Source organism: Arvicanthis niloticus, chromosome 1 (genome assembly GCF_011762505.2).
Source record: "Arvicanthis niloticus isolate mArvNil1 chromosome 1, mArvNil1.pat.X, whole genome shotgun sequence".
NCBI lineage: Eukaryota > Metazoa > Chordata > Mammalia > Rodentia > Muridae > Arvicanthis > Arvicanthis niloticus.
Genome location: NC_047658.1, coordinates 70,917,018 through 70,936,450, shown reverse-complemented (window position 1 = coordinate 70,936,450; position 19,433 = coordinate 70,917,018). Strand labels below are relative to the sequence as shown.

The 19,433-nt window shown below is 48.0% G+C and overlaps 1 protein-coding gene across 4 annotated transcripts in view; it reads right to left on the bottom strand.

Annotated features, from left to right (window-relative positions):
• Positions 1-13,792: 13,792 nt before the first annotated feature.
• Positions 13,793-19,433, bottom strand: part of Pde2a (phosphodiesterase 2A) — a 91,104-nt gene continuing 85,463 nt past the window's right edge. For all 4 annotated transcript variants that reach the window (XM_076938951.1, XM_034512349.2, XM_076938945.1 and 1 more), the window contains 10 exons: positions 18,683-18,753; positions 18,302-18,424; positions 17,916-18,003; positions 17,694-17,741; positions 16,653-16,727; positions 16,420-16,519; positions 16,040-16,152; positions 15,634-15,672; positions 15,373-15,479; positions 13,793-15,134 (listed from right to left, as the gene is read on the bottom strand). In XM_076938951.1, coding sequence (XP_076795066.1) covers positions 14,927-15,134; positions 15,373-15,479; positions 15,634-15,672; positions 16,040-16,152; positions 16,420-16,519; positions 16,653-16,727; positions 17,694-17,741; positions 17,916-18,003; positions 18,302-18,424; positions 18,683-18,753 — 972 coding nt within the window. In that variant the 3' untranslated portion in view covers positions 13,793-14,926. The remainder of the gene's footprint in view (positions 15,135-15,372; positions 15,480-15,633; positions 15,673-16,039; positions 16,153-16,419; positions 16,520-16,652; positions 16,728-17,693; positions 17,742-17,915; positions 18,004-18,301; positions 18,425-18,682; positions 18,754-19,433) is intronic.

Below are 19,433 nucleotides of genomic sequence, written 5' to 3'. Positions count from 1 at the left end.
ACACTATGTGTATTCTCTTCTGTGTGTATGTGTGTGCAGTTGCACATGTGTGTATGTATGCATGCACAGATGTGAGCATGCATGTGGAGGTCAGAAGACAAACTTGGGTGTTGTTCCATCCACTCTTTATGAGAGAAAGAGAGAGAGAGGGAGGTAGGGAAGGAAGGAGAGGGGGGGGAAGGGAGAGAGAGAGATTGATTGTGTTTACCTTAGGCAGGCTCTGTGGCCAGATAGTTCTGGGAATCCACTTGTCTCTGCTTCCCCACTATTAGGATTAAAAGCATGAATGACCTTGGTTGACTTAAAAAAAAAAACTTATTCGAATCAAACTCAGTTTCTTGTTCTTACAAAGCAAGCCCTTTACTAATGGAGCCATCCTCCCAGCCCTCAGAAGTTTGAGAATACTTCCGTTTGTAAAGGTGGAAATCGAGACCCAAAGGGAGCAAGGCCATGGCAGAGCAGGGATCTGAACCTGAACTGTGCTACAGTCCACACAGCATTCTGCCCAAGTGACTCCTAGCTGTCAGGAGGACCAATGGGAAACTCACCTTGAAACTAAGAAGAGTGTCCTGGGAAACTTTGAAAAGAATAAGGAAGGACACTAAGCCAGGACACTGGTTTGTTTTACATTTATTTATATACTTAGTGGGGGAGGATCACATGCTATAGCAGGCATGCAGGGGCCGGAAGACAACTTGCAGGAGTCAGTTCTCCAGCTCCATCATGTGGGTTCTGGGGATCAAACTCAATTCATCAGGCTTGGCAGCAGGCACCTTTAACCATTTAGCCATCTTGCTACCCTGGGCAGCACCTGGTTGTGTGTGTGTGTGTGTGTGTTGTGTGTGTGTGTGTTGGTTGTTTGTTTGTTTTGAGTTTTTTGTTTTGTTTTGTTGTAACTAGTAGAAGTCAGAGAGAAAAACCTATCACAGGTCATCTGAGTTGATGAAAAGGGGTGCTTGGGGCAGTTTTTATTCAGGAGTTTTCCATTGGTGATATTTTCAAATAGATTTGATGGCAATATAATATAAATCTGGTTAGCTTCCTATGTTATGTCTATATGCCCTACTTTTGGTAAAAAAACATTTGGTCTCCTGGAGCCTGTGCTGTGCTAGAAGCTAGTTTGTTTTGATTGACTCTATAACTGGTCACGCAGGCCTGACTCTGCCATGAACATGATTTCTTCTGCTGGGCGGCTGGCTGTTCATCACGCAGATACAAGTTTGTCGAGCAGGCAATTATCTTGTGCTGAATGAAGTGACTCTTGCATGGCCACGATCACCACCAAGATATTCCCAAAGATATGTGGGGCCAGCCCAGCTTCCTTGGGAGATACAATCACTCAGATTGGATTTTTAATAATAGTGACTGTATTTCAATTCAACATTCAGTGACTGCTGAACACATGCTGTCTCACGTTCTGTGTAGGCAATAAGGATAGAGAAAGAAACTTAGTCTCCCCCCCAAGCAGCTCAGGCTGGATTGGAGGAACAGTTGATTACAACCAATGGTCTCTCTATGCTTCCAGAGGACAGCATCAGCCAGCTTAAGTCTTAGCTTGCACACCATACAACATGAAGCAGAGAGAGGTAGACTCAGTGTTTCTGTATATTCAAACCCAGCAGGGCCAGGGACAGCATGGCCCACCTCTGGAACTCTGGTGGAAATGAAGTCACTATTCTGCCACCTGTAACTTGACACCTATGTGAGGTGCTAGACCTCCATGAGTGTCCTCGGTCCCAGCAGCTTCTTCAAGGATCCTGTCTCCCCACTCCAGCCTGCAGTGCCCACGATGATTCTTGCAAGAACCTAGGCCACACAAGCAACCCAAGATGTAGGGCAGTTTGGGAAATGTCATTTCAGTCTTGAAACCCCAAGTTGGAGTCTTGAGATTGACGACTTAGGAGACAAAGCCTGGCCAGGTGGTGGTGGAGCACATCTTTAGTCCCAGCACTTGGGAGGCAGAGATAGGAGGATCTCTGAGTTTGAGGCCAGCCTGGTCTACAGAGTTTTAAGTTCCAGGATATCCAGGGCTACGAAACCTTGTTTCAACACACACACACACACACACACACACACAGAGAGAGAGAGAGAGAGAGAGAGAGAGAGAGAGAGAGAGAGAGAGAGAGAGAGAGAGCAGAACACCTGGCATCTCTGGAACAGGAAAGAGAATCACCCATTCTGCCTGTGAATCATTTGCACTTCAAAGTCCCCACACATTTCTGGATCTCAATTTCAAATCTTAACCCCTCGGTGTTCTTTAAGAACCCTGCATTTTGAGGAAGGTTCCTGTAGGTTTAGCTTCTAGGCTTCCATTTCCTTTATAACAAATAGTATGATCCTTTGGAGAGCCTCCCATTAAAGAGATAACATTTTTCTATAATCAATACCAAGATGAGATGGACAAGATCCTAGAAGTTCCTGCATCTTATTCCTTGTCCCCACTTGGCAGCAGCCATCACAGGCACCTCTCCATCAACATGTCCCTCTGGCCTGAAACCACTCTCCCCACCTGTCTGCACGTGGGAGCTAGGCATAGGCTTTGGGTAGGGAATGGATGTGCAGCGTTGGAGTGGAAATCCAGACCACATCAGTTCCTGGAGAGGAGGCCCTGAGTGGCCTCATGACCAGCCTGCACATCAGCTTCCTGATCCATATAAGGGAATTACAGATAGTGAATGAGACAAACACAGGACAGTTTTCATCATAGCTTTAGACGACGGTTACTTGGTGAGAGCCCCTCCCTCCTTCCTATCCCACACCTGAGTCTTCTGCTATGACAATAGCTCCAAACACTTTTGATGGTATCTCTGGAGGCTGCAAGAGTCCTGGGAGATGGCTCAGGAGGCCTCGGAGCACTCGCATTAGAAACTCACCCTATTTCTCCTGTCCTTTCTTTCCCTTTATACAACTTTAATGCTCAGCCCAGACCAGATTCCAATCCTGATGGATGCTGGCTCCCAGCAAGTCACCTAACACCAGAACTTGTGCTGAACCTAGACTTCTGAGCAGGTGGACCCCTTGGGAGCTGTCTAACCAGGTCTTTCTCCCTTGAGGCCCCAAATTTCTATCTGACCCTGATGCAGGGGTAAGGGGCTGTTGCACTTGAAGGAGAATCCTCGGCAGGCAGTATTCCCAGGGGTAGACATTCTCCTTGGGCTTTGGAGGATTCGGACTTCTACCCAACAGGACCAGGGCGTCCCTAATCATCTGGGCCAGAAATCAGTCATCAGAGTTGGGATGCTGTTATGCTTTCTGCAGACCTGCTTTGGAGCTTCTGTCTAAGCTTTGTCAGGACATACTAATTTCTCCCATGGAGTTCTGTCATTGTAAACTTCTGTCAGGAGGCGTATTCACACGGGAGCATGCCAGCATCCTTGAGGCTCTTTTGAGTACTGAGCAGACAGGCAACCATTCCAGCTGAGCCTGCCTGCCTGTCAGATAATCACTCTCTAAGGACTGAACAAGTGGGCCAACCTCCCTCATTCATTATCTACAAATTTATTCATCTATCCATTCATGTGGACTCACCCAAGCCATCCACTCATTAACCTCTTTATCCATTCACTCAGTCTTTCTGGTGCTCACTCATTCAAAGTCCACGGATTCATTCACCCATGAACTTACTACCTCAATCCCTTTGCTGATTTCTCCTTCAAGTGTTATTTATCTGCCCACCCACCCACTTCCTTCTCTTTCTTGGTAAACACTCATGGAGGCCTTCTGCAGGCCAGGAATCAGGGACTCTTACTCTCTGAAACAGCTAAGGCCTCAAACAAGAGCAATTAAGGAACTTGGGGAGGGCTGGCTGGGTAGGTACCTGTTTTTTTGTTGTTGTTGCTTTGGACCTCAGGTGCAGAGGATGGAACTAATCATACGCTCAGTACGCAACATTAACACATCACTGATCATCAAACGGCCCTATTCTTTAAAAAAAAAAAAAAAACATTCATTTATCTATGTTAATCTGCTGGGGGAGGTGGCAGGCGTGTGCTGAGACACATGTATGGAGGTCAGAGGACAGCTTTTAAAGTTTGTTCTTTCTTTTCACAAAGGGGACAGTTTACTCATGTAAATAAAATAAAAATTGAAAAAGAAGAAGGAGGAGGAGGAGGAGGAAGAGGAAGAAGAGGAGGAGGAGGAGGAAGAGGAGGAGGAGAGACCTAAAACAAGAGCAGGGCTTTGAGGGTGACAGGCAGCTTAGCAGGTAAATATACTCACTGCCCAGGCTTACGATCTGAGTTTGGCTCCCAGGTCCCACTTCAAGAGCAATCACAGGCCTAATGTCTAGCTTTTGGTTCATAAGAATTTTAATTAAATGGATTCTGCAATTGTGGATGCTTGGGTTTAAATTCTGCAATTGAACCTAGAATAGATCTTAATCTCCTCTCTCTCTCTCTCTCTCTCTCTCTCTCTCTCTCTCTCTCTCTCTCTCTCTCTCTCTCTCTCAGGGTTCATGGTGCTAGGTACATCTGTATATTATCCTTGCCTGCTAAATATCACCGGATGGTGCCTCCCCACCAATGCACTATACAGTCAGTCAGCATCAGTACCCTTGTTCCAATAGTTCGGGATTATGTGAACACTCAGAAGTGGCCCTGAAGGTCATAGGGCATGCATATACCTCTATGCATATTCCTGTGCCCCATTTGAATAACAGCTGCCAGGTTGGTGTCAAAACAGTAGCCCACACTCCTGTGGACAGTCTCAAATCCCACCTTCTTACTTCCCACCTGCAGGTGACGTCATCATCTGGCTGTCTGGTTTCTGCAAGTCTACCAGGTATAAAATGGTTTGTTGTTGCCCTTTCTGTTTCTCTGGTAACCAACGAGCTTGAGCAGATTTTATAAATGCTTTTGAGCTGCTTTTTCCATAAATATCTTGTTCCAGGGATTTCTCCTTTTTTTTTCTATCGAGGTTGATGCTTTCTTGTAAGAATTTCTTATGCATCCCAGATATTAGCACCTTGTCAATCTTAAACATTGCAAATCACTCCCCCCATTCCACCAGCTCTTTGTCTTTGTCTGGGACACATGCCATTGATAAGACATCTGAAGTCTACACTTCCGGAGTAATTGGATTTCCAGTGGTTTTGCTTATGGCTTGTCCTCTCTGCACGCAGGATTACTCTGCATTTTCTTCTGTTTATTTTTGACTCGCTTCTTTTCAGATTGATCCTCACACACCCCAGGCTAGACAGAAGCTCACTCTGTAGCCAAGGCTGGCTTCCAATGCCTAATCCTCCCGTGCTGGGCACAGATGGGCACCACCCAGCCTGGCTACTTCCTCTCCACTTCATTTTTCACCTTTTACCTTTAGCCTAATTCAGCATCCTCCTGTGCATATGACGGTACTTTGGGATCCGGCGTTCTCTTCCTCTGTATCACAAGTAAGTTTCCTGACAATCACACTTTCCCCTAGATGTTGCTTCCAACTTTGTTGGGTAGCACCATGGAGTTCCTAATTGCCACATGCTCTCCTCCAGGCACCCTATTCCTGTTCTGTTGGCCCAGTAGCTTTTCTTACATCGATGCCATTTAAGATAACTCCTCTCTCTACTTTCATCTTTCAAGCCTATTTTTATATTCACAGACTTCACTTTTTTGTTTTTCATCATTTTATGAATATGCATTAATTATACATCATGGATTGCATTGTGACATATGTATACACATATGCGATGTATATAAATCATATTCAGCGCTCGTTGCTCTCCTCTCTCTTTCTTTCTTCCTTCCTTCCTTCCTTCCTTCCTTCCTTCCTTTCTTTCTTTCTTTCTCACATGACCAGTGAATTTCACTAGGAGCACGAGGAGAAGCTGTTCACAGGCACACAGGCACCTTACCAGTGGCTACCCTCATGTAGAAAACGTCTCTTCATCAGCAACCAGGAACTTCTTATAAATCCCCAGGGCAGGCTAGGGCCTGGAGAGCCCCTGTCTCTGTGACAGAATGTTAGTTGGTTCAATCTAGTGCAGGTAACAACAGTGGCTCAGATTCAAGTGAGCCATGCAGAAGTCTGCATTCTCCAGTCCCCTCACTTCCTCTGGCTGGAATACACTTTCGTTCCCTCTGCTGCGATGTTCTTTGGGCATCAGAGATGATATAGATGTCCCGTTTACTGCTGAGCATTCAACCATCATTTATTCTCATTGCTTCCACCATCTCTGAGCTTCTGCAGTTACAGCTGCCCACTACAAAACAGAGCTCCTCTGACCAAAGCCGACAGCAGCACTCACCCGTGGGCATAAGCACTTATCCAGAAGGCAATTTGATGGGCACAGCATGCCCATTTAGCAAAACAACAACAACGGCTGCTTCCCCACTAGGGCCTATGACCCTCTAGACATATTGGCTGTTTCTTTTACAGTACAGAGCATAAAACCCAGGTTCTACATGTAGTAGACAAGTACTCTATGGCTAGTTTCTTTTCCAGTATATATACTGGAGAGAGGGAGAGAGAGAGAGAGAGAGAGAGAGAGAGAGAGAGAGAGAGAGAGAACACTTTGAATTGGATCTCACTGTGCTGTCCAGGCTAGCCTTGAACTCACGATCCTTGCGCTTCAGTTTCCCAAATGCTGAGACTACAAGTGTGCTCCACCATGCTGGGCTCTCGAAGCACTAATGTTGTTGCTATGGAAGTGCTATCAATGCTTGCATTTCAGAAGCACCAATGAGCTCTTTTAGCTCTGTCTCTCATCTATCGACCTGTCTGCTTTCTACTTAAACAGTAGCACCACCTTTGAAGAAGAAGTTTCCCTTCATAGTCCAGATATACACATCTTATATCTTTTCTATACATTATAGCATTAGCCAGACTTTCTGAGTTACACAGTGTTGCTGATTGTTCTATTTTGCATTCCTGAGGCTGTGATTCAACACCATGACCAAAATCAACTTGGAGGAAGAAAGGGTTTATTTAGCTTATGGGTTACAGTCCATTACTAAGAGAAGCTGTGGTGGTTTGAATAAGAGTGGTCCCTACAACGTCAGAGGTCTGAAAGCTTGGTGGACCTATTTGAGAAGGATTAGGAGGTGTGTCCTTCTTGGAGAAGGTTTATGACTGAGGGTGGGCTTTGAGGTTTCAATAGTCCACACCATTGTCAGTTAGCATTCTCTCTCTCTCTCTCTCTCTCTCTCTCTCTCTCTCTCTCTCTCTCTCTCTGCTTATGGACCAGATGTAAGCTCCCACCTATTGCTCCAGGACCATGCCTACCTGCTGCCTTTCTCCTTGCCTTGATGGACTCACTCTCCCAAACTGTGAGCTCCCATTAAACACTTCCTTCCCTAAGTTATCTCCATCACAGTCTTTTAGTACATCAAAAGAAAAGAAACTAAGATGAGAGCCAGGGCAGGCGCTCAGGACGGGAGCTTGAAGCAGATGAATAATACTGTTGGTGGGCTTGCTTCCTCCAGTGATCAGCCAGCTTTCTTATACGCCCAGGACTACCAGCCCAGGGATGGCGCCACCCACAGCAGACTGGTCTTTCCACATCAATCATTAATAAAGACAGACATGACCACAGGCCAGAATGATGGAAACAGACCCTCAATCTGGATTCTCTCTCCAAGATGTTTGTCAAGTCGATAACCAAGATCAGCCATGACAGTGATGGTAGGCATCTCTGTCTTATATTTTTTCATAAACAGAATGTGTTGGCCCTGAAAATGACTCAAATGTTTGCTAAAGATTTTTGAAATATTTTTCCAAGTTGGTTTCCCATCCCACGATGTTGAAGCCATTTCAATCACAAATAGACATCATCTAGATCAAACACTTTCTTCTGTGCTGATTGAAGTAATCACGGTTTTCCTCAATAAGTCCTATTGATATGGTAAATTACTTTTCTGGGTTTTCTAGGGTGAAAACATTCTTTCAACCTGTAGGGAAAAATTTTCCATATGATTATGGTGCATTTTGAAATATTCCCTTGCATCTCCATTTTTACATAGAAGTTTGACAGTTCGTAGACAAAATTGGGGTGACAGCCACACGTCACTGTCTGTGCTCTCTGAGCCGTTTCTCCCTGGTTCATACCTGTTATCATCTCTTGCGTCACAACTATCTCATTTGGAAATTAAAAACCAGGCCATTTTCATAAATGATCTGTATTTTTTTTCAAGATTTGTGTTTGTTGGTTTGTTTGTCTTTTTGTTTTTGTTTTTGAGACAAAGCTTCTCTGTGTAACAGCTGTCTGGCCTAGAACTCACTCTATAGACCAGGCTGGCCTGGAACTCACAGAGATCTGCCTGTCTCTGCCTCCTGAGTGCTGGGATTAAAGGCATGCGCCATTGCCACCTGGCTCAGGAGTGGTTTTTATGAATTGGAAACTAACCATTCTTTTACCCATTCACACTAGTGAGTTCATTCATCTATAACTGGGTGCAAGTGTTTTGGTTTTGCTGTTGTTATTGTTGTTGTTTTGCCGGTTTCAAAATGTACAATGTATTCTGATCACATTTACCCCTTTCCTTCCCTCTCACTCCTGCTGACTCCTCTCAGACACACACACACACACACACACAGAGAGAGAGAGAGAGAGAGAGAGAGAGAGAGAGAGAGAGAGAGAGAGAGAGGAGAGAGAGACTCACTGAGGTTAGTTAAGGTTATGTGTATAAGCATATGCAGGAGGCTATTTACCAGAGCATGGGTAACCTACCAATGACTACAGCAATAAAGAAAGTGGCTCCCCCTCCCCTGGCAACATAAATTGCCAAAAGCTCCTCATGGAAGGTAGAGCCCTCAGAGGAGGTTTTCAGAGGGTGCTATAAGTTATAATTTCATCCCTTTAATAATATTTATATATTTGATGAGTATTCACTCCATCTAGGTTTTGTTTTAAGCCACAATCAAGTTGCCTTTATTCCAGAAGTTAAAGGGTTGTTCTACACATGCAAATCTGCATCCTCATCTCTTGCCTTCATAAAAACCAGGGTCAAACCAGGCATATGGACCAAAGAAGTTGACTGGAAACACGAAGCTTTGTGGCATCACATGTCAGGAGGAAGAGGCAGGCAGATCTCTAGGAGTTTAGAACCACTGGTTTACATAGTGAGTTCAAGGCTAACCAGGGTTATATAGTGCAACCCTGCAAAAACAAACAAACAAACAAACAAAACTTAGAAGGAAAAGAGTTCACAATATTGGCACAAGTGCAAACTTCCTGAATAATATTTCAGTCCACCAGGAAATAAGGCCCACAATAAACAATGTACCTTGTGAAATCAGGAGCAGAGCAAAAGAAAGTTCTGTCTCCTCCAGATTCTAAAGTTATGGTTACTTGTTACCATCCTTTGTTATGATTTTTTTATTCTTTTGCATCTGTAAATATTTTCTGGATTTTGCCCTGTACTTAGTATATTTTCATCTTTCTTCTAAGATTTAATTATTTCTATTTTATATATGTACAGGTAGGTGTTTTACCTGCATGTATGTCTAGGCACCGCATGCATGCAGTACCTGCAGAGGCCAGAAGAGGGTATTATGTTCCCCCTGGAACTGGAGTTGTGAGTGGCTGGGATGCTGGAGGCCTACCGTGTGCCCTCTGCAAGAGCAACAGCGCGCAAGCCATCTCTCCAGCCCCCTTCTTCTTTATTGTTCTTACCAGACATCAGTCTTAACAATTTTTTTCAAAGGACCACGCTGATGGCTTTGCTGATGTCCTCTGTCGCTGCTGTGTTTCCCGCCCCGTAGCCGATGTTCTCTGTCGCTGCTGTGTTTCCGCCCCGAATTTACGCATCTCCTTTAGGCCCAGCCTCTCGAGTTGAGTGCTTAGCTCATTTACTTCACTGATTTTTTAAAAATCATTTCTCTTTTCTAATAAATGACCTTAAAGATGTAAGTTTCACTAAATTCTGCTTCGGCCATACTGTGATGTGGTGAAGGGTTCTTACCATCTAATTCCAACAACCTTACAGTAGAAAGAATAAAAATAAAGAATACCTTTTTTTTAACTGACAAGAAACTTAATAACATGCCATTTAGCTCCCAAACCCCTACAGAAATGTATTATTCATTTTTTTTATGACCATACCTATTAATATGTTGACATTTATTATTTTGTGATCAGAAAACATTTTGGCCTATGGATACTTTTTGGTACTGTGTGGCTTTCTAGTCTCTTTGTCAGATACTCTGTGTGCACAGAAAGCTGGCGCGTTCCCCAGGGACTGTGCAGACTTGCACAGCCGCTCTTTGGCTGTGCCATTTTGTATTCCAACCAACAGCCAACGGTGTTGAGAATTCTGACAACCTGATTCAGTCTTCCTTCTGGACATCTTCGTGATTTTCTCTGTATTAGTGATCTGAAAATCCTGAACTGATGTGTCTGGTTGTTCAGATTTTCTCTTCATGTCCCCTGGTGGATATGCTCTGACACCTTTAATCTTAGGTCTTCCTTTCCCTTAGGTCTTTTTTTTTTTTTTTAAATAAAGTACATTGGCATCCCCTCCTTTTTTGTTTTACTCATATGTTTTAGACAAGCTCTTGTATGTCATCCAAACTGGCCTGGAACTTATTTTGTATCCTAGGTTTGCCTTGAATTCACAGTCTTCCTGCCCTGTCCTCTGGGATCGTAGGCATGAGCCCCAGAGCTCAGCCCCACCACCGAGTTTCTACAGACATTCCCTCTCCCCTCATCTGAGCTGCTGCTTGCCTCCACAACTCTTACAGTCGCTGTCACACTAGCTCCTGTCCCTCCCCCACACACTGCCTTGGTCAAGAGCTGGCCTAGCTGATGGCAAACTTCACTGTTCTCTCCACCACGGCCTTCTCTCCTATAGCTTCCTCTAATCCAAACGCTTTCTTTTTTCATGCCTGACATTTCTACTTGGCTCATTTATAATCATTTCTCGCTGTAACTTCATGTTGCTATTATCTTCCCTTATCTCCTTAAGTAAATTTAAAGCATTTATTTTAGAGTAGGGCCCATCTGTTCCAGGGAGTCTGTCTCCCATTTCTCTGTATCGTCTGGTTTTCCGTCTTCCTTTGAACCCGTGTACTCTTTTGACCTGTGAGCCGGTGTTTGCCTTGGGGGACACCCGTGGAGGTGAAGAGCCCCCGGGGTAAGCTGTATTCTGTGTGTGTTGGGGTCTTGACTTTAAGGCAGGAGGTAAGGCTGAGCTCTAAGCTCCCCACAGCCATGGTTTTAGCACGCTGTGGATTTCCAGACTCTCCAAGCAGCACCATGAGGAGGCCTCTCCAGGGATGTGAACAGCTGTCACGGCAGGCAGTAATGGTGCAGGTGGCATTCGAGTGCTCCCAGTGAGTTTTCCAGGCCTCTGTGCAACCACAGGCCACTGTCCTGCAAGCCAGCATCTCTCAGGTCCACTCTTCATTCAGCAAGGTCCACAGACACAACCCATCATCAAATCTGGCATGGAGACTGACACACATGGGGACCCCTTCCACAACACTCAGGAGAAACAAGGATATGGGGCTGATGGTTACCAGACAACCCCACAGCTAAAGAGGCTCTGAAGCCCAAGTGCTGGCCATCTGGGTATCATGACCATGGCAGACCAGCATGCAGAGGTGTAGAAGAAGCCACAGGTCACCTCCTCCAAGTGGCTTCCCTGGTTGCTTCTGACTCTCAGGTCTTTCTCTCTAGTCCACAATCTGTCAGCTGATGTACTTTCCCACTGTTTCATACCTGAGGGTTTGAGTGCTCTCCTCCATCCCGGCTTCTCCCTTTGTTCTCTCCTTATGCCCTGTGCATCCTGGCTACTCTCCTGGGTCCTAGAATCCCATACTTCTCACATGTTTCTGTAGTTTCTCCATAGGTGGGTGACTTAGGTATTGAGACGGGCAGCCATATTGGCAGGAGCCGCCATTCCATTGGTTGCCACACCTGACTCACCAATCTCTAAACATGATGACTGTCCTCTGCTTCCTACAAGGACTCACCCTGATCTTTCCTTCCAGAACACTCTGGCTGTGCTGTGTGCACTGAGATTTTGCTCACACACAGCTACCCATGTGATGTGGGACAGTCTCCTTTCTCGTTCCCTCCCATTCCAGCAAGGCTCCTCCTTTCTAATTCTGGAGAAAACTGACACCAAGGAGGAATCCCAATGCCTATCCTGCCCTGAAAGAAGGGAAAGCCCGGGGGGCCTTGTGAGGACTACAGGGAGCCAGGCGCCTCTATGTGGTGACAGCTCTTGGTTTTGTGCTTCAGGAGAGAACATCTATTAGACAAGATCCCCACTAAAATCCCTTCCTCTCCCATACCCATTCTGCCTTCCCATCTTCCTCACCCTGCCAGAGCCTGGCTTCCAGAGCAATGGCCACCCTGACTCCCTGGGGGCCCCATTCCCCTCACTCCTCTGGCTCCCTGGATCTGGCCCCACCACTGCGCCTATTCCCTTGCCGCCACCAGAAGGTTACCGCAGTGCTGTAAAGCAGCCTCTTTCTGCTCCTTCTCACCCTATTACCTTTACCCTGTTTGACCGTCTCATACCACCCTTGGGTCACCCACCCAGGACGCCACATTCATCCCAATCCCCTTTTAAAAAGGCTGAGCCCTGAGGGGGGTCAACTCTAAAAGTAGCTTTTATTCACCAGATGTAATTTGTCACCTCGGAGACTAACTGCTGAATAAACTCACTCATTCTCAGGATGCATGCACACACACTCCTCCGATTCCCAGCTCCTTCTTTGGGGCCCAACCCACTTGCTTGTCACCGGTATGCATCATGGCAGTACTGCCCAAACTGCAGGTGAAGCTTCTGTCCTCCAGGATAGCCTCTCTACAGAAAGAGAGGCCTTGGAGAGGAGTCAGACATGCTGGGCTGGCCCACAGCCTAGCGTTGGCAAAGTACTTCTCCAAACCTTGGACCACTCAGCTACATAAGGGGCCAATGGCATTTATGCCACAGATTCTTGTGATGTTTGGATAAAATGCCAATTGGAACCATTAAGTCTGAAAGATAGGACAGTTACAAGAGGTTAATGGGGCTGGCTTTGTGTTGTGTGACCTTATAAGGGATGCCTGCAGGTTCTATGAAGAGAGAGCCTTTCCCCCACATAGGCTTGTCCCTGGTCCTGGTCTTCAGGTCCTAGTCTTCATCCCTGACATCCTCAGGCAGCTGCCCTGACCACCCTGACAGTCCTGCCGGAGCTCCATTCTCCACGCTAGGGGTAGGGTAGGGATGAGTAGACATTCATGGGATATAGAAACCTCAGCTCCCAGTGCATTTTCCAGGCCTCTGTGCAACCACAGGCCACTGTCCTGCAAGCCAGCATCTCTCAGGTCCACTCTTCATCCAGCAAGGTCCACAGACACAACCCATCATCAAATCTGGCATGGAGACTGACACACATGGGGACCCCTTCCACAACACTCAGGAGAAACAAGGATATGGTTACCAGACAACCCCACAGCTAAAGAGGCTCTGAAGCCCAAGTGCTGGCCATCTGGGTATCATGACCATGGCAGACCAGCATGCAGAGGTGTAGAAGAAGCCAAGTGTAGCTTCCAAGTGGCTTCCCTGGTTGCTTCTGACTCTCAGGTCTTTCTCTCTAGTCTACAATCTGTCAGCTGATACACTTTCTCACTGTTTCATACCTGAGCATCCTGTGTGCCAACAACCCCTAGCCCCATATGTGGGCCAGGAATGATGTCAACAGGCCTATGACACACCCTGTCCCCAGAACAGGGGTGTCACAGAAGAGGGAGTAGGGTCTAAGGGTAAAAGCTTTGGTAGTCAGAGAGTTTCTAGGGACACTTGCCTGTGCCAACTGTTTCCCCTCCACCTAGTGTACAGACAGAGTCCACAGACAACCTCCTGCAGGAGGGTTGGTAGAAAGAAATAGATTTATTCTCATGTACAAAGCACTCAGCCCACGGGACCACATACAACAGGTGCACAGAGTCCTAGAAAAAACGCATCTCTCTAAAGGCAACTCAGAGTAGGTAAGGCAGGTGGCCCCCTCCCCCACCCACAACACACACAGAACAAAACAGAAGAGAAGCTAATGGCCACTCACCCAAGAGGCCCAGCCCTGGGAGAGTCTCCTGAGCCCCCGGGGGCACGTGTGGATATGGCCTTGAAGAGGAGAGAAGCCCTGTTGGGAGAGGCCAGGCCCCTCTCTGGTGGCAGGAATGGGAGCGGGGCTCAGAGGAAGGGGATACACTCAGAGGAAAGAAAGGTTAGGCTCTCTGTGCCTTAGGGTGGCAGAGCGTGCCACAGCCACTCACGGACTCCACAAAACTATGGAGACTTTGATCTAAACAGAGAATAGGCTGTCTAATGATCCAGGTCTTGCCTAGCTAGGGAAAGGAACTTGCTTCAGGTCACATCGCCTGAAGGGCATGGGTGTGTACAGGACTGTCTCCCAGCTTGGGGATCCTTCCTGCCCGTTACTCCTATCCTCTTTGCTGGAGCGCTGAGCAGCCTGGCTGTCAGATCCTCCAAGGGTCCCAATCCTACCAGAAGCACAGAGGCACCCTCGGGCACCTTCACTTTATGGCCACTTCCAGCTGGTGACTGTTTTATACCCTCTGCTTACTCATTAGTCTCTCATTCTTCCATGAGGATCTTGGAGTCTCCAGAGACCTGGGATTCCTCCAGGAAAACAAGGGTACTGTCCTAGCAGGGCTCTAACGGGGTCACAGAAGGTTCTGTGACGTGGCTTAGAGATGGAGCAGCTTGGGCAGGACTGGGCACGGTATAGTCAGAGAGGCAGAAGGGAGCCCACTGCCACTGGTCACTACTGTGCTCTTGAAGAACAAAGTCTGTATGAGACTGGGAATCTTGTTTTCCTTCTGCAGATGAGAAAGATGAAGCCCAGGAAGGGTGGCATGTGCCGGGTCACAGGGGACATCCTGGCCTAGAACCCAGGACCCATGGCTCTGGTTCCCAATGCATCAGACAGACTGGTAGAGTTGTGAAAGGAGGGCCAGGCAGGGAGGATCCCTAGAGGGGATCACTCAGCCCTCGAGGCTGCAGCAGCCATTGACAGGAGGCCTGGTGCCATCCAAATCAGGGACCTCATATTCCTCATCCAGGAAATCCAGCGAGTTGTTACTGGGGAGGCCTCGGATGGTGAACTTATGGGACACCTTGGTCCAGTGCTCACGGTTGGAGGCCACACGTTCATATAGCTCTGCTGCCTTGGGGAACAGGTCTTGTAACAGCCTGGGGATAGGAGAAATGGGGTCAGAAGCCAGAAAACAGAGCACAGACAGCAAGAAATTTGATGCCCCCTCCCCATAGCACTTCTGTAAGGGTATGAAGCCTAGGGACTGGCATGGTGTGAAGACCCCTTCCCACCAGGGTCTGAGGATGAAGAGACAGCCCTCTTACTAACACTGAGGCAGATACAGGCCGCCCCGCCCTCTCTATGCATGGTCCCAGCTGTGCCCCACATGCTCACTTGTAGATAGGCATGGCGATGTGCTCCATAAAGCTGATCTGAAGCTCAGGGATGTAGGCTTTCTCTCGGTCCATCATCTCCATTGGTCGGTTGCCCATGGCCTTCTCCTACAGACACCAGATCATCAGGCCCACCCCTCCTGCCCCTTCATCAGGTACCAGGTAGAGCCAGCTAACCCAAACCCTTCTAGCCTCATGTCAGGAACACCCCTCCCTTGGCACACACATTACCCTGGACATCCCGAGGTCACCTGACACATACCAAGTCTCCCTGAGAGAAGAACTCTTTGTAGATCAGCTCCTAGAAGGCAACAATGTCATCACCTCCTGCAAGTGGCATCTGTCCACCAAAGCCCATTCCCATGGTGGCAAGCTGAGGCCAGATGTCTTAGTCCCACCTAGGGCCTACCCTCGCTAGCTTAACAGATGGTACAGTACAATGTCTGCATTCTGCCCACTTGCCAGAAGCCACTAATTTGTTATGTAACCCTGGGTGAGTTCAGTGCACATCTGGGTCATTTCATCAGTTGCTCTGAAGCACTCTGTGTTTCTGACTCCCCAAAATACAACCAGGCCAAACTCAGCACAGAAAGGTGTTCAGGCTACCGTGGAGGCACATGGAGCTGGGTATAGCTTGTACTTGCTCAGGTTAGAGGGCTGGTTCTTACCGCAATCTTTCTGGTGGTCTTCCAACCTTTTGTCTGGTCAGAGAGGTCACAGGAGGTCATGAGGAGGCACAGAAGGAGCCTGTGATGCTGCTTGTTGGTTCGGTCATAACCCACTGTTGGGAGACAATAGAGTCAAGTGGGAGGGTCCAGGTTCTTTGTCCCTTCTGAGAACAAGGGTCCCACAACCTGTCCCAAAGTGGGTCTACAGCACCCCATGGGGAAGCAAAGCTCACCTAATGGAAGGTGGCTAGTACTAGGTCTACCTGGAGGGACACCATACCCAAGAATGGGCTAAGGACAGGACGGAGCCACTTCAGATGTTCAGATGGGCAGATCTCCATGCTAAACCACCCATCCCTCCCCAGCATGAGGTGCGGCACCTTCAGCCATCTTCTGCAGGTCCTTGAAGATGCGGAGGTGGTGTGCCAGGTCCGTGGCCAAGATGATGTCCCTCATCAGGTCCAGCATGCGCTGATAGTCCTGCAGAGTGTCAGGGGAGGACCGTCATGGTCCCTGGTGCACACATCCAATCCACTCCCGGGGGGGATCTCAGCTCCCTCTACCTAGCCAGTTCCCAGCTCCCACCAAGCACACCCCCACACGGCCCCATCACCTTCCGAGAGAAGTGGTCAAAGATATTGCAGCCATGGGTGTTGAGGATGGCAATGGCCTGAGCAAAGTGGTGCCTCTGTAGGGAGATGAGAGACGGGTCCCACTGGGTCAAAGTGCCCCCCTCACCAGAGGCTCCCAGAGAGGCAGGACGGACAGGCAGGAACTGGCCCTCAGGCTCAGCAAGCAGATAGAAAGGAGAGTCGGGGGCCCTATTCCCTTTGAGAGTGCTCTATTTGAGCTCTCTATGGCCCTGGGCAAGTCCCCAGCCAGCTCCATGACTCAGAGCCCTTAGCTGTCACCCAAAGAGACCCAGTAAGGTATGCTCGGAAGGCTTCACAGGCTGGAAGAAAACTCTGAAACGATCCCCTGATGTCCTGGACACTAATTCATGCAGAAGATATTTGTTTGCTGACAAGGGAAGGCAGTAAGGAGGCAAGGGCAAGGCCCTGTCTCCTGATAGTGAAGCGCTGTCATTCGGAGGAGGAGCAAGCTTATCCCAAGGGACAAAGGGCAGCACTACGGCTGCCACCAGACCTCCCGGGAGACAGTGAGCACAAGCATATCTCTATGGGTATGCTATTAGGGGCAACCTCTGGAGGGGATGCTGTGGGAGACAGCCTGGGGCAAGGTGACCTTGAAGATGTGGCTCACACCCTGAATCAAGACCACATAAGGCACAGGAAATTCAGATATCTTGGATCTTGTTCCTGACCCAAGAGGCCATTGGAGAACAGACCAGTGCCCCTCAATACCAACTTCCATCCCACAATCTACGGCTAAACTGAGGGGATTAGAATTGGCTCTGGCCTAAAGGGGCAGGTTCGAGGGGCAGGCTTGCCCTGTTCCCACTGGTTTTGCAAACCTGGCTCAGGCTGACTCAGTGGACCTAGTCTCACCCCAACCTGTGCCTGTTTCAGGAAAATGAAGCCCACGAGGCAGAACTCCCACAGTCTGGCTAGAGAGCATGGTTTGAGAACTTTCTAGCTTGCAAGCCACTGGCTTTGGGGATTCAGAACAGGAGCTGGACAGGATGGCAATTTACCTCCATGACAGAGCCCTCTGAGCTGTAGAGAGCAGCCAACACAGATTTCTGGAAAAGTCCATAAAAGCTCTGGTTAACCCTCCTGTCTGGATCAGAGTGAGCCCCTCCCACTGAGGGTATTGTTCCCTTCTCTCGCCCCAGATGCTGGTCTCCCTGCCATTCCTTCTCAGGCTGAGAAGGGCAAGGCAGAGGGTCCCCACTGTGAGGAGGGCAGGCTCTCACCGAGGCCACCTGGAAGGAGTTGTTTGTGCCTCTGTGGTCCAGGTCGTGACACATGCAGGAGATAAACAACGCAAAGATCTCGATGTCCCTAGGTGGGGAGCAGAAAAAAGAAATGTCACCAGGGCTTCCTCCCTGGGTACGTGCGTCAGAGGACAGACAGCTAGATGAGATGCCCAGGGGCCACCCAGTCAAAAGGTTCCAGAAAGCAGCTCTCCTTTGGAGTGTGGCAGTCCTGGGAGAATCAGGTCCATCATTCTCCATGACTGAGCATGGAAGGTGGGACTGTACAGCATTGCCCCCCCCCCCAGTAGACAGTGGCCAGGTAAAGGACTTGCCACACAAGTGGGGCCTCATTATTGGAAGATGTGGGAAAGCCAGCCACTTACTCGAGGTAGTTGGAGAGCTCCAGATTCTTGTAGAGCAGGTAGCAAAAGTGAGAGACAGAGAAGGCATGCATCCAGTTGTGGTAGGGCGGATCCCGATAGCCTTTCTTCACCATCAGGCAGAATCTGTGGGAGGAGCCAAAGCAGCAGAGGGGCCTCAGCCTCTCCTCCACCTGGAAGCCCTCCAGACTGCCCAGTACATTTTCTTCCCTTTCTTTACTTATGATCCAGTGTCTGAGAATGGATCCTTATTCACAGAGCCCTCCCCATCCCCACAATCCAGTCCTCCCCCTCCCAAGAATGCCTGGGGCAGTGGACTTGAGGCTGGAGGACAATGGGAAGGGGATACTGGGCTCTGCTCCAAGGGCAGTGCTGGGGACATACCGGGCCAGAGTTGGGCAGTCGATTTTGTAGTTATTGATGAAGTTCATATCTTGCAGCATGCTCAGGATGGCCTGTAAAGTATATATATTACATATATATACATATATACATATATATACATATAGTACATATATAAAGTACACATATATACACAAAGAGAGAAAGAGACAGAGAGAGAGAGAGAGAGAATGTCAATGACATTGTCACTATCAAGATGTGCCTTCTATCTCCACCTCTCTTGAAACCTCAGAACCCAAAATTTAAAGTCTTAAAATTCTAAACCTAAACTAAAGAACAATTAAATAGATGAATGGGCATGCGTCAAACTGTGAACTATCTAAAATTTAAGGGGTTCAAGAGCTAAGACTTCTTGGAAGCAAGCTCGCATATAATCTTAGAGGAATGGGCAGTGCTGCAAGCCTCAAGACCACATACCAAGGGCAGCTTTGGAGCACCATCCAGTCCACTGCTGTCCTCCAAGCCACCCCATGGCCCCATAATGGCAAAAGGCATGCCTAGCCTATCTCTGAAGGAGACTCCATAGCCTTCCTTGGAGTTCCTGCCTCACCCGGAAGGTTTTTTTGTTTTTTTTGTTTTGTTTTGTTTTGTTTGTTTGTTTGTTTGTTTTGGTTTTTCGAGACAGGGTTTCTCTGTGTAGCCCTGGCTGTCCTGGAACTCACTCTGTAGACCAGGCTGGCCTCGAACTCAGAAATCCGCTTGCCTCTGCCTCCCAAGTGCTGGGATTAAAGGC